Below are 15,974 nucleotides of genomic sequence, written 5' to 3'. Positions count from 1 at the left end.
AAAGTATGTGAACCCTTTGGAATTATGTGGTTTTCTGCATTAATTGGTCATAAAATGTGATCTCATCAAGTATAGACAAACACAATGTGCTTAAACTAACAACACAAAAACAATTATAATCTTTCATGTCTTTATTAAACACATCCTATTAAACATCCACAGTGATGTGGAAAAAGTAAGTGAACCCTTAGAGTCAGACGTTGGCAAACCTGGCTTCCATTTAATGAAACGAGATTGTAGGTGTGGGTTAGAGCTACTTTGACTAATAAAAAGCACTCAAACATTTTGAGTTTGCTATTCACAAGAAGCATCTGCTGACATGGACCACGCGATCTCAGAAGACTTGCGATCAAGAATTGTTCTTTACATAAAGCTGGAAAGTGTTACAAAGTTATCTGGAAGATCTTAGATATTCATCTGTCCACACTTAGACAAACTGTCTATAAATGGAGATGATTTACTACTATAGGTACTCTCACTAGAAGTGGTCGTTAGATATTCATCTGTCCACAGTTAGACAAACTGTCTATGAATGGAGATGATTTAGTACTATAGGTACTCTCTCTAGAAGTGGCCGTTAGATATTCATCTGTCCACAGTTAGACAAACTGTCTATAAATGGAGATGATTTAGTACTATAGGTACTCTCACTAGAAGTGGCCGTTAGATATTCATCTGTTCACAGTTGGAAAAACTGTCTATAAATGGAGATGATTTAGTACTATAGGTACTCTCTCTAGAAGTGGCCGTTAGATATTCATCTGTCCACAGTTAGACAAACTGTCTATAAATGGAGATGATCTAGTACTATAGGTACTCTCTCTAGAAGTGGCCGTTAGATATTCATCTGTCCACAGTTAGACAAACTGTCTATAAATGGAGATGATCTAGTACTATAGGTACTCTCTCTAGAAGTGGCCGTTAGATATTCATCTGTCACAGTTAGACAAACTGTCTATAAATGGAGATGATCTAGTACTATAGGTACTCTCTCTAGAAGTGGCCGTTAGATATTCATCTGTCACAGTTAGACAAACTGTCTATAAATGGAGATGATTTAGTACTATAGGTACTCTCTCTAGAAGTGGCCGTTAGATATTCATCTGTCCACAGATAGACAAACTGTCTATAAATGGAGATGATTTAGAACTATAGGTACTCTCTCTAGAAGAGGTCTAGGTCTGATCCGCATCTATCAGGAAGGCTTGATTGAGGTTATTACGACTAAAGAGGATCGACCAGTTATTAAATCCAAGGGTTCACTTACTTTTTCCACAGCACTGTGAATGTTTAATAAAGACATGAAAGATTATAATTGTTTGTGTGTTGTTAGTTTCAGCACATTGTGTTTGTCTATACTTGATGAGATCACATTTTATGAGCAATTAATGCAGAAAACCACATAATTCCAAAGGGGTCACATACTTTTTCTTGCCACTGAATGTGTTGCGAATTTCCAACACTACCATGAACTAACAATAAATCAAACTTTTACAGCAGCACTTATTAGGCTTGATTAATGTTAATTTCAACATATACTGATGCACTTAAAAAAATAAATAAAATTAATATTAAACAAATGTATTAATGCTGTGAAGATATATTGTTTATTGTTAGTGATACCAAATGCATCAACTAAGCTTAACAAATACAACCTTATTATAAAGTGTTTACTTTTTTTAAGCTACAGTAATTGTTTAAAACTGGAAATGTTATAATAGACAAATGGTTCAAAATTCAACGTTTTATCAAATAAATGAATAAATATTTTCCACTGATATAATCTTGACCTTCGAGTTACCAATCCAGATCTTTAACCACGACACACCACACAAAGAACTTGAGTTAATAAATAATAAAAACAATCAAATATACATTTTATCCCGTCATACTCTTCAACATTGTCCCTTCTAAATGTTTTACTCATAGACAGTCACAGGGTTTGCATCAGTATGTACAGCTGTTTATTTGTGATTTTCTTTCCCAAAACATCTTATTTACTAGATACAATGCACAAAATAAATGTGTAATTGACATTCAAGGGAAAAGGAGACATCAACAGATGAGACAGACACAATGTCGTACAGACCAAATCAAATCTACACTGACTGACAGTTTGAACAGAATGAAACATCATTAGATCCTCTAGAAATTATGATAATAATCAAAAACATCAAGTGTGTTTGTGACATGACATGTGTTTCTGAGTTTCAGAAAGTCATATTGGGTTCTCTGTGATCCAAACAACGCTCCACCCCTGAAGAGGTGTCCTGAGTGTCCAAGCCTTCACTTCAAAACTTATATTATTATTATTATTATTATTAATGAGGAGTGTTTTTTTTAATTTAGAGCTTTCTGATTGAAAAATGTCAAAACATAGTTCTTCCAACGTTCCAGAGCTCTCCGAGAATTCCGGTCTTCAAGGACTATTCCGTGTACAAGTTAAGATCAACCAATTTTACAAGTGCTTTTAAATAATTAGCAGTTTCCTATTTCTGCCTTTAAACCCTCTAAATATCGACCCCATTGACTTCCATTGTAAGTGTCTCACTGTACCTCCATTTCTGCTTAAATTATTGTGGTAATCAACATTATGCCACAAATGCTGTTGATTAAGTTTAACTTGTATTGAAACCGGAATATTCCTCTAAAGGGATAGTTAATCCCAAAAATGTAAATTGTCATTAAATACTAATTCTCATGGTGTTCCCAACATGTATTATTTATGTTCTACCGTCAAGCACAATGAAAGATGTTAAGCAGAATGTCAGAGCTTCACTTTTCCATACAATAAAAGTGGGCTGTGATTGAAACTGCCAAGCGAAAAATGGTTATCGACCGCTGCTGATATATTCGCAAAATGGCCAAATATTGGTGGATTAATCGGCCTGGCCGATATATCGGTCTATACCTAGATTTTATGATACATTTAAGGTGTATTTATAAGTGGTTGATAAATATTGTTTTTTCAGTGGCCATTGCTGATACCGATATCTAGAGAGCAGGATGGCCGATATAAATGCTGATAAACAATAGTTTAACAACAGAAAGTGTTGACTCTCCATTGACATCTACTGGTAGATTTCGGAACTGACACAAGATAAAGTTTACACTTCCTTTAATTGGCCAAGAGAAAAATGGTTATTGAATGATGCCGATATATTCGCAAACTGCCGAAATATTGGCCGATTAATCGGCCTGGCCGATATATCGGTCTATAACTAGTTTTTATGATAAATTTATGGTGTTTTTATAAGTGGTCGACAAATATTGTTTTTTTCAGTGGCCATTGCTGATACCGATATCTAGAACAGGATGGCCGATATAAATGCTGATAAACAATATAATTTAACAACAGAAAGTGTTGACTCTCCATTGACATCTACTGGTAGATTTCGGAACTGACACAAGATAAAGTTTACACTTCCGTTAATTGGCCAAGAGAAAAATGGTTATCGACCGATGCCGATATATTTGCAAAATGGCCAAATATTGGTGGATTAATCGGCATGATCGATACAGCGGTCTATAACTAGTTTTTATGATACATTTATGGTGTATTAATTAGTGGTCGACCAATATTGTTTTTTCAGTGGCCATTGCTGATACTGATATCTAGAGAGCAGGATGGCCGATATAAATGGCGATAAACAATACAATTTAACAACTGCAAATCAGATGCACAATACATTTCTAAAATGAAAAAAAAAATAAAACCAAACTTATTTCATACAATATTAACAAAAATGTGCAATATTTACTCAAATTTGCATAAACCTGAAAAAACAAAAACCCTCTTGAAAATAGAAAGTGTAAAACGGTTATCGGTCTGGCCAATATATCGGGCTATCGCTAGTTTTTATGATACATTTATGGCGTTTTTCTGAGCTTGGCAGTATAAATTACCCTCCTCTGTCGTTGTATGGCCAACAGAAGCTACAGGTCTGGAACAACATGGGGGTGAATAAATGAGGGGTAATTTTGGGAAAGCAGCACATGGTACCAGAGTCATTAGAGGTCAAGTTGATTCTGAAGTGGAAACCTGGACGAACAAAAGAAACCTGTGATAGTGCCGAAACATACCAAACTGACGAGTACAGTTATCAGAAGTGCTGCTGTACCAACTGACTCGTCCCAAAATATATTTGCTTTTAAGGGGACACCTGTTACCAAGAGTTAATCAGTGATATAGAGAGTACATTGTTTCTACGGACATGTTCAGGTCACAATTACACAAGCTTTTGTCATACACAACAAACGTTAGAACAAAAATGCACATGCGACGTGTTACAACGACTTCAAACCATTTGAGTGCATGTTCGTAAAAACTGAAACTAAGGCACCAGACTCAAGGAGTTTTCTCTCGGCCTGTCTGTTAGAGACGAGTGTTTGGATCACAGAGAAGCCAATCAGAACTTTCCTGTATTTGGGTGAACTATAGCCAGACTGAAAATCCACTCTGAAGTTCTTAATTCTTCAAACTCATCTGTGGTTCTTCGGTTCACAACCTGAAACATGCGCTACACAAGTACATGAATGCAAATGCATTTAGCGACGCAAACTAGCGTGCAATGACGTAACCCTTTAGGTTAACTACTGGCATGGTGGAGCAACCGTTTGAAGAGAATCTTGCTGGCATAAAGTTAGTTCAACTTTCAACATGTTAAAAGCTATCTATCTGATTAATAACACATTTGGTTTAATGGCACAGACATTTGAAGGAAACTCTATCGCCCCCTTGAGGACTGCGGCACACTTGTAATGCGTTGGACAAGCATTGTGTAGAACATGTTTCTTGCCTTAAAGTCATCCATGGATTCTTATACACAAATGGATTGCCAAAAATGACTTATGTACTCAGTCTGACTATTGTTCGCAACAGGGAGGGATTACCGACCAGGCCAATGGGGCCTGTGCCCAGGGGCCCTTGACTGCCCGGAGGGGCCTTGGGCTTTAAGGTTGCGCGATCCAGTTTGGCGATCCCCCCGCTCGAAAACCCATCATCAATGAAAACGAACAACTTTTGGCCATGAAAATGACCCCCACACAACAACTTTTGGAGGGGGCCCCTTGGAGATAATTGCACCGGGGCCTTTGCAAGTCGTAATCCATCCCTGGTTCACAATCTCATCCATGAATACTGGGTAAAGCTTCACAGACTGCTTTAAAACGAATGCCGTAACATGACACGTTCCCAAAATAAGGCTTTGGGTTGTAGGCACACAGAGGTTCTTTATCTGAGCTAGCATGAAGACGCCTGTTTGAATAATGTTAAAAAGTTTAGCAGTAATATGTCAGTCTCTATGTTTGAAATTCAACATAATACATTTTCTATACTGCATAAGAGTATAAAGTTTATCTGTAAAAAAATGCTGATGGTGAATCTGTATGTGTGTGCGGTTGGGTGTAGTTCAGGGGGAACGTGGATGGAAATGTGACACGGATAGACTGAGACAACAGGAAAGAGGTCGGACGTCAGGACGACAGCGAGGTTTTAATGGACAGAAGGTGATTTAGATGAGTTAATGGTACAAGTTTGTGGAACAGTTCAAAGAGAAACAAAGAGGACATGGGCGTGTCCAGATGGTGGCCTCACCCCTAAAATTGATTTGACATCCCTAAATTCTAAGCTATGAATCTCCCGAATCCGAGACTGACATAAAAACAAATGGTGCAAGACACGATACAGCCGCCACGCAACAATTAAAAAAAAAATAGCACTGATATGTCTGGACACGCCACTGGGACGAGGAGAGAAACAGCGAAAAAGGAAAGACAAAATAAAGCAGATTGGGGCGGTACAGGCCTAACAGGCGGTAATGCTCTTAGCTCAAACACAGATGAAAAAGTTTTACACCTAAAATACAAAGTAAACATCTGCAATGCCCGAATATTTTATATGCGTTACACAGATTTCACTGCGTTTACGGTAGCGCAGTAAAACAGTACTAAATTAGCTAGCTTATTAAGCATCCTTTGGGAATAGCTAGATTGTTTGTCAATGCTTTGCATTCTGCATGAGTAAGAGCGAATACTGACAGAGACTAGCAATTCAGGCTAGCGGGAAAATCTCCCTGTGCAGGCCGACATTATCAACCACCCTGATAGCGCAAGACGTCATGCAATGCGAGTGTTTTGACCAGGACGATATTATTTTTGGAGCATTTGCATCATCTCCAATACGTCATCGAGATGTTCTGTAGATGTTTTAGCGACGTTTATGATGTAGAATGTACAGGTTTTAACTCTTTACACTCTTTAGCATACACACTTACTGGGCATCCTGCACAGAGCTGCCATGTTTTAAGCATAACAGCGATGATGTCTAGCACAACAAGAAATGGGGTTTTGGCCACCCGACTGGCAGTAGATCACCGTCTAAGGCTAAGCTATAGGCAAAGCTAATTTTTTGAGGTAAACAGTCCAGCATTTGAGTCGGTGAGGAATAAATAAGTGAAGGATTAAGTGTTTCTTAACAAAGAAAAAACATCCAAACAAACATGAAATGGTGTAATGATAACGTGTGAATGAGAGAGGTAGTTCATTTTGGTTAACAACGGCACCTTGTGGTTTGTGTTTTCCAATCAGCATTCAAACAGTCGTCAACAATTCTGTTCTAGTCACCCGCATTTATGTATGTAAATGAACAAAAATGACGTGTTCCTCGACTAGACTGAAGAAATCCGTGCACAGCTCAGCTCAGCTTCTAGAATTCGAGGGAACAGCGTTTTAGCAAACTCTTTCATTTCAGGTGTAAGTTCTTGGGAGACACTTCTTTTCCAAATCAACTATCGAGAAAACAAATTTTGACTTGTTTTTTTGGATTTCTTCAGTCTAGCTGTAAAGCACGTGGCACCATGACCAACCAAATGACTTTCAACACTAAAGCAGTAGGGTTGGTCTGTTGCCGGTCTTGTTTAATTCAGCCAAGAACATCCAACATGGAGGCTTGCAGAGATGCCTCAGAGGGGTTCTGCTTGACAAGGACTCAAAATAAAACCTTCCTTAAGAACATCAGAAAGACTTGAGTCACCACGCTCAACAAACTATGACCAAAGTTGCCTAGATTCCTCTCTGTAGTATCTCTGGAAATCCACGAGGATGCTCTTGGTGAGCCAAACCAGACCATGACCTTTCGCTCTGGCTTACATAAATTGACAGAAAGTGCATAGACAGTCCAGAAAATGTTCACCTAAGCATTTAAAAGAACTCCCCCCTCACAAAAACACTGACGTACTGACGAAAGAGCCACTGGGGTGATGTCGACACCCCATTTTTTCATTCAGATGCCAACGAAACAATCCCAAGATTGGTGGAACTCTTGCGTATTGGATTTCATAGCTTGGTTGGGGCAAGAGGGCGCTCCGGAGCCAAGACAGCCCTTCTCTTTCCTGCTAAACCCACAGCGGGACAAGTCTCACCATGTTTCATGTGCGAGACATTGCCATTTTATTTCCCTTGTTGATCGGATGCAAGCAATCCAGTTGCACTGGAGTTGACCGGGTTGGGGTTGAGCTGGCGATGGTGGTCATCTGCTTCTGGAGGGAAATGTGGCCATTTCCAGGAGTAGCAACAATCTACCCGCATGAACTAGAAACCACAGATAACTGCCATATCTGATTATCCTATGACAGTAGGGGACGGAACATCCGATGTTCCTTAGCTATACCAACCACTGAAGTCCAACAGAAGCTTATTGTAACTGGTATATACAAGGTGTTGCAATCCATCATCCACAAGACAATTCTGCATTTCTCCAGAGAGCGTCTGGCCATGCACCAGTCCGCTTAAAGAGACCAAATGTCCTTATTCCGATGTCCTACATACCCATGTCCCAGTTCCACTGTCGGAGGACAGCATTTATCCAGAAGTTCCACATCTGTTCTAGTCACTCGAACTTGCGAAGAACATTCCAGCTATTTCTAGAATTCTCTTTTACAAAGACAGCTGAGATAAAGGAATGGGGTGGCGGCTCTTGGAAACACCACCCCTTCCATTAGCAGCTAACGTCCGGGCAACCTCCCTATCCCATTTCACCTGTAGTAATGTTAAAGCTTTGAAGAGACCTTTGATGGGACCGTTGACCGGGCTGATTTGAGGCAGCGTTTGTAGCGGAAAAAAAAAAAACCTAAAGCACCAGTTGAGTTGCTCAGTTTATGTCCGTTAGCGTTTTGAGATCAGAAAACAGAAGAAAGAGCGATGAAGCTCAGCAGCAGCCTGGTTGAGATGTCTCATTGATTTTCAGAAAACAAAACAAACAAAAAATGAGTCCAGTTTGATGTCTCAAAATCCATACAAAACTAATCCATGATTAATCAGTATAGCAATACAATTCAATGTGGAATTCGCACCTAAAAGCATCAGGGATAGATACAGTCGTAAAAGCTTATTATCTTATCTGAGAGTAAAAGACACCAAAACATAGGAAAATATCATATTTGCATATTTCTCCCAAGCTTCTTATCAGCTGATTAATTGACTTTGTATTAGCCTATTCTTTTCATTATATGCACAGAAACAATACGAGTGGTATTTACAGCTTATGACCACAAGAGAGCTGCATGGAACCTACTGGAATGAGGGACTAAATTGGGCCTCGTTTATGAGACACGAGCAGAACGAATCATTTGAGAAACCAGTTTGGGAACATTTTTGCAAAGATGCAACAATTTATGTAGAATGAGCCACAATATGAGGTCGACCGATATTGGATTTTGAAGATACAGATAACTTCATTGGTTGAAAAGACCGATAACCGATTATTTGGCCAAAAGTTTTTACAATCGATTCATAGAATGTTAAATTTTCTTAATTGGAAAGACAAAGAGGTCAGAGACTATCGGCAACAGATAACCGATAGTTCCAAAAAGCAACTATCGGCACCGATTAATCTGTAAAAGCAATATATCGGTCTGGCTCTAGTGTAAATGTTACATTTTCTTAATTGGAAAGACAAAGAGGTCAGAGACTATCGGCAACAGATAACCGATTGTTCCAAAAAGCAACTATCGGCACCGATTAATCTGTAAAACCGATATATCGGTCTGGCTCTAGTGTAAATCCCATTCTGAAATCCTTTTTTCTTATGTAATTAGTTACAGTAGACAATTTATGGTTAAAACTGTGAAACCCACCAAAGTAGAGCACACGGCAATGAACTTCAGTAAAGTATCACCAAACTCATCAAACACAGGTCCTGAGCACTTGAGTGTTGCTCTTTACTCTATATGGATTGGGACATTAATGAATACTGCATTTAAGAGTACAGTAAGGGCTAGTCTTGGACTAAATCACTGTTAATCTCCGCTAAAGATCTAGTACTAGATTATCAGTCCAGAATTAAGATTGAATCTGTGGTTAAAGCAGCCAGAAAGCCTTGTTATTAATGTTAAATACAACTAGAATACCATTTGGGCCAAACTTGGGACGTTCCTGTGTTTCGGCTCTCTTGTGGTCCTCTAAGATCCAATCTATACAGACATCAGACCAACAGTTCAGGACCCCTTCTCTCATTATAATGTGTGTGTGCGTGTGTGTAGCATGTGACTTTAAATACATACGTTGCTCTTATAATCCAAGCATGCATACTAGTGACAAACCGATATATCGGTCAGGCTGATTAACTTGCCCATATTAGGCCCTTTTGGGTCTATACCCACTTGGCAGATTAACAGTAGTGGTATTTAACTAGTAAATTCCACAATATACGGACAGATTTGTCAATGATAAAGCACATTTTCTGTGAGTGAATCGGAGTAAGAGCTCTGGTCCAAAACCTAGTGAGCTGCCTTGCTCTATACTACCTAAATAGACAGCTGCCTTCTAAGGCAGTATTCGAATTAAAACGGAACCTCAGGAATAACTGATTTGGAACGCTTTATGTAGGACGCACGCAGAACACTTGACACAATAGATTTCGGAATTTTCAGGATACAAATATGACAATGCAATACTCTAAAAAGCATACAAATGTGAGATATGAATCGATTAAAACATTTCAACTAATTGCATAGTTTTCTGCGATTAATCGTGGTATATTTAAAAAAAAACATGATCATGTAATAATTAAATATATTTACTATATACTCGGTCTCAAAGAACTTGAAGAAACTGTTAGTAATCATTTATTATAATGATTTAAATGTACACATGTTAAAATGTTCATTTTTACAGGTATAAATCTTTGATACAAGTACCTGTTATATAATTAGTGGACATGATGTAATTAAAAGTCTGCCATTTTTTTTTCAGCTTACTTTTTACTAATAGTATTACATTTTATACCAAGCTTTATTTGCAAGAGAAACTTATGTGTGCATTGCCAATGCATTACACGACACTATACATACAAATACAAACCCAATTGAATGCTGAGGTTTAATTCGCTTTGTTTATTTCGCTTAAACACTGGTTCAGATGACCGCGAGCGAGCGTTTTCTCTCCAACACCTGGCTAACCACGTGCAGTCTCCGTACAGTAAATCCGCTCCTGTGCTTATTATTCCCGGGACATGCGTTGTGTAGTGAACAAGCTAATTTTAACCACACGGAAAGCGAAAAAGCAGATACGACATATATTGCATAATTTTATATGTGTTAAATCGTATTAAATTCCAACACTAAAAATACATAACACAAAAATATTGAGTAAAATGGCCAATTAGTAAATCAGTACAATGCAAGTATATTCATAATCGAACATTCTCTCGCGTCACGCACCATCTTTGAAAGATTTATGTCAGTGAGTTTGTCGCAAAGCATTCTGGGATTGCATTAAGAATGCATACGATGCCTCAGAATTTGATGACATCTTAGATCATGATGCCGCGTTTCAGAACAGCCATCGTGTCAGTAGCATGCCTATGATCAGAGGTCAACACTATATCGGATTACCCGATTAATCGGCACCTTATAATCGCTTTTTGGAACTATCGGTTATCTGTCAAATTCAATGTATACGGTTTATTTGAAGTGGATGCAAGTTATTTATGTTTATGTTGATTTTGACTGACAGTGTCTGTATTTATGAGCCTATATGACAATGTTTACTTTAAAGTGTTCACATTGTAATTAATTGTAAGCGTGCGCATTTTGTTTCCCTTATGCATTTGTGTGAGCTTGAAAAATAGACATTTCAAAATAAGAGTCCCAGGTGTGCACATAGTTAAAAGTGCCGCATTACACACCAAATCTTTTCTTTTTTGGTTATTATTAGGAATTTGCTTGCACAATAAACTGTATCTTTGATTTTGTGCATTCTGCACTCTTGTCCCATCACAGTAAGGGATGACTAAGAAGTTCAATTCATGTTAAAATTCAATTGATCGTTTTTAAAAACTATCGGCCGTTTAATCAGCTTAGTTATCGGTATCGGTACAATCTAATATCGGTTGACTGTGATACCTTAAAAAGTGTTGCCTATGCTGGCAGCTCACTATGTTTTGGAACAAAGACATTTTTACATTGTTTTAGGAACATATTGACATTATATCAGCCATCAGTCACCCTGCTCACTAAATATCAATATCGGTTGACCACTAATGCACACACACACACACACACAACACACACACACATTTACTAAAGGAGCCTACTAATCCTATTACAACAGAGGATCACCTCGGTCATATGTTTTATTTAATACAAACCAACTCTCTCTTAAATATAAATATTAGTTTATATGTATTATTCTATTCATACATTATTAATACATTCCTTTCAGAATTCCCTTATAGCTTAGAAGCAGGAATTCTGAAACAATATCCAGAACTATGCACCACCCACCCTCTCTTTCTCTCTCCAACACACACAGACACACACGAGCGCACACACACGCGCACACACACACACACATTCCTACAGCCCCCCATAGTGTGAATCGAGATGCTCTCCACCTCCCGCATGATACACTGCTCCTCTAATATGCTGAGCTTGTGTGTGTGGCCATCTCGGCGCGGTTTCCGGTGTCTGGAGCGTTACGGGGGGCTTTTGGATGCTAGGAGACCTCGCTGCCGAACACCTCCAGCACGAGGGGCGTGAGCTGCATGCTGTGCTCGGGCTGGAATGACAGCGAGCGGTACTGCTTCGAGTGCTCCTCGTTCAGGCTACGCAGATCCGCGAGCTTTTGGATCATCTTGGCGTACAGGAGTCGCCCTCCCGCGTGGTTGATGCGGATATATGCCTGCAAAATGTCGCACAGACGGTCCTGTAGAGCCTCGATACGTGCGTGGTCCTGAACGCCCGGCCGATCTACAGAAGAAGACATATATTAATAAATTTATTAGATGCTTTAATTCAAAGTAACTGACAAATAAAAAATGCTACGACACAAGAGATTCATCATAACGGCAAGTGCTGCAATGCAAAGATGTCCTGGCCAGATTCCCCCCATTGGCCCTTATCTATCACAGCCTCCTAATATTCCACATCCATGAATAGTTATAATAGTTAACAGAAAACACTGGAAAATGTTTAATAATATGCATATTAATTTTTCCAAATAAAGCAGAACAGAAAATAACTTCTGAGGGAGCCTAAACGAGGTTAACCGAGACTCCAACTAAATTGAACCCAAATATCGGCAGGTGAATTTTTGCACCTAGTGAGAACAGGTCACTAGTAGAGATGCATCGATATATAGTTTGCCGATATTTATCGGACAATTACTGAGCAAATTAAAACCATCGGTATATCGGTTATAAGCATAAAAACGGCAATGTGCAAAACCGATGGTTTATTTATAACTAATTAGTAACAAACTTTGTAAAACACAGTGAATTGAAATGCACAATTCAGAAATAATAATAGCCACGATATGTAGAATGGTTGGCACGCCTAAGAATATTGTGATGCTGAATTTGTATTCTTTTTTGTTCTCACGCTAATACGGAAAAACAGTTTTGACAGTTGTGAAAGCGACACTTACAGACTTCATGACGAGGCAAACCATCTAAAACACTTGGAAACCAGCCGACTTTGACTTCTGAGACATCAGGATGACATCCAATAATGCTGCATGATTGATTGAATTAAGATTGAAATCACGATATGGCCTTGTGCGATTACTAAACCTTAAAAAGCTGCGTTTCTACATTCAGCGTTGTGTGAGCAAGCGGCGCCCTCTAGCGGTCTGGACGACGTATTATATCACTATAATACATCATTTAAAAGGGAGTTTTGTTCCTGTGGTTAAAACTTTTCCTTAATGAGGTTGACATTAGTGTAGAAATACCCAACAGATGCATAATATGAATGTATAATGTTCAATCATGTACAGTAATACATGTGCAATGTGAGTTCTGTTGTTTTGAACTGCAAATACAGAAGGGATGACTTCTGTAACAGTCAAAAATGTTATATTAGTACATCCCTAGTGGATGAATTGTTTCAATGTAAAAGCTTGTTGTAGTGAAATATTCACACTCAACATGAACACACACACACACACACACACACACACACACACACACACACACACACACACACACACACACACGCACACACACACACACACACCTGGTGACAGCAGGCAGATGGCCATCAGCAGCACATGTTCCTGTTCATGCAGGTTGAGTTTCTTCAAACCCACTTGAAACTTCACCAGCGGCTCCAACAGCTCCAGAGTGTGTCCCGCTACACACACACACACACACAAACACAGACGCACACACACGAGAGACAATGTTTGCATGCTTAGATGCATCTTTTTTACATGCAGAAGTGATATTTGATGGCATAATCTCAATGTTGAGCAATAACTACATGTATGTGTCTCACCTTTGGTGACATCATTAACGCAGTATTTGAAGTCTGGTCCACCACAGCTCCAGCTCATGTCCTCAAGACTGAACGACTGATTCGAACGCAACATGATGATCTCGATAGCACTGGACTTCAACAGAGCGATCTGATCTTCTGCTGTCAGATCCCTAAAACACACACACAAAAAATGGACTTCATGGAATACAATAAAATGATTTTTAAAAAGTGCAGACTGTTGCAGAATTTAACTGGAGTTGCAAATAACTTTTTACAGTTTACACCATATACAGCACTTATACGATTAACTTTATTAACTTCTAGTTATTAACTAGTTATTATTGTTTATGAGAAGTTATAACTTATTATAAGGTGTATTATGAGACATTATGAATTCATTATAATGCATTACACTCTAAAGTATAACTATAAACAGGGGAAGTGTTGTAATGTATTATAACTGTAGTTATTATTATTTATGAGAAGTTATAACTTATTATGAGGTGTATTATGAGACATTATGAATTAATTATAATGCATTACACTCTAAAGTATAACTATAAACAGTGGAAGTGTTATAATGTATTATAACTGTAGTTATTATTGTTTATGAGGAGTTATAATTATTATAAGGTGTATTATGAGACATTATGAATTCATTATAATGCATTACACTCTAAAGTATAACTATAAACAGGAGAAGTGTTATAATGTATTATAACTGTAGTTATTATTGTTTATGAGGAGTTATAATTATTATAAGGTGTATTATGAGACATTATGAATTCATTATAATGCATTACACTCTAAAGTATAACTATAAACAGTGGAAGTGTTATAATGTATTATAACTGTAGTTACTATTATTTATGAGGAGTTATAACTTATTATAAGGTGTATTATGAGACATTATGAATTCATTATAATGCATTACACTCTAAAGTATAACTATAAACAGTGGAAGTGTTATAATGTATTATAACTGTAGTTATTATTATTTATGAGGAGTTATAACTTATTATAAGGTGTATTATGAGACATTGTGAATTCATTATAATGCATTACACTCTAAAGTATAACTATAAACAGGAGAAGTGTTATTATGTATTATAACTGTAGTTATTATTATTTATGAGGCGTTATAACTTATTATAAGGTGTATTATGAGACATTATGAATTCATTATAATGCATTACACTCTAAAGTATAACTATAAACAGAGGAAGTGTTATAATGTATTATAACTGTAGTTATTATTATTTATGAGGCGTTATAACTTATTATAAGGTGTATTATGAGACATTATGAATTCATTATAATGCATTACACTCTAAAGTATAACTATAAACAGTGGAAGCGTTATAATGTCTTATAACTGTAGTTATTATTATTTATGAGAAGTTATAACTTATTATAAGGTGTATTATGAGACATTATGAATTCATTATAATGCATTACACTCTAAAGTATAACTATAAACAGGAGAAGTGTTATTATGTATTATAACTGTAGTTATTATTATTTATGAGAAGTTATAACTTATTATAAGGTGTATTATGAGACATTATGAATTCATTATAATGCATTACACTCTAAAGTATAACTATAAACAGAGGAAGTGTTATAATGTATTATAACTGTAGTTATTATTATTTATGAGGCGTTATAACTTATTATAAGGTTTATTATGAGACATTATGAATTCATTATAATGCATTACACTCTAAAGTATAACTATAAACAGAGGAAGTGTTATAATGTATTATAACTTTCGTGATTATTATTTATGAGGAGTTATATCTTATTATAAGGTGTATTATGAGACATTATGAATTCATTATAATGCATTACACTCTAAAGTATAACTATAAACAGGAGAAGTGTTATAATGTATTATAACTGTAGTTATTATTATTTATGAGGAGTTATAACTTATTATAAGGTGTATTATGAGACATTATGAATTCATTATAATGCATTACACTCTAAAGTATAACTATAAACAGTGGAAGTGTTATAATGTCTTATAACTGTAGTTATTATTATTTATGAGAAGTTATAACTTATTATAAGGTGTATTATGAGACATTATGAATTCATTATAATGCATTACACTCTAAAGTATAACTATAAACAGAGGAAGTGTTATAATGTATTATAACTGTCGTGATTATTATTTATGAGGAGTTATATCTTATTATAAGGTGTATTATGAGA

The 15,974-nt window shown here is 37.0% G+C and overlaps 1 protein-coding gene across 6 annotated transcripts in view; it reads right to left on the bottom strand.

Moving 5' to 3' along the window:
- Window positions 1-1,941: 1,941 nt before the first annotated feature.
- The window catches only part of LOC127618530 (vitamin D3 receptor A), a 71,631-nt gene continuing 57,598 nt past the window's right edge, over window positions 1,942-15,974 (bottom strand). For all 6 annotated transcript variants that reach the window (XM_052091029.1, XM_052091030.1, XM_052091032.1 and 3 more), the window contains 3 exons: window positions 13,776-13,927; window positions 13,515-13,631; window positions 1,942-12,248 (listed from right to left, as the gene is read on the bottom strand). In XM_052091029.1, the coding sequence (XP_051946989.1) occupies window positions 11,995-12,248; window positions 13,515-13,631; window positions 13,776-13,927 (523 nt within the window). In that variant the 3' untranslated portion in view covers window positions 1,942-11,994. The remainder of the gene's footprint in view (window positions 12,249-13,514; window positions 13,632-13,775; window positions 13,928-15,974) is intronic.

The sequence above is a fragment of the Xyrauchen texanus genome, chromosome 25, assembly GCF_025860055.1.
Source record: "Xyrauchen texanus isolate HMW12.3.18 chromosome 25, RBS_HiC_50CHRs, whole genome shotgun sequence".
NCBI classification, from domain to species: domain Eukaryota; kingdom Metazoa; phylum Chordata; class Actinopteri; order Cypriniformes; family Catostomidae; genus Xyrauchen; species Xyrauchen texanus.
Note: the sequence above shows the minus strand (reverse complement) of the source record. Positions and strands in the feature narration are given on the sequence as shown.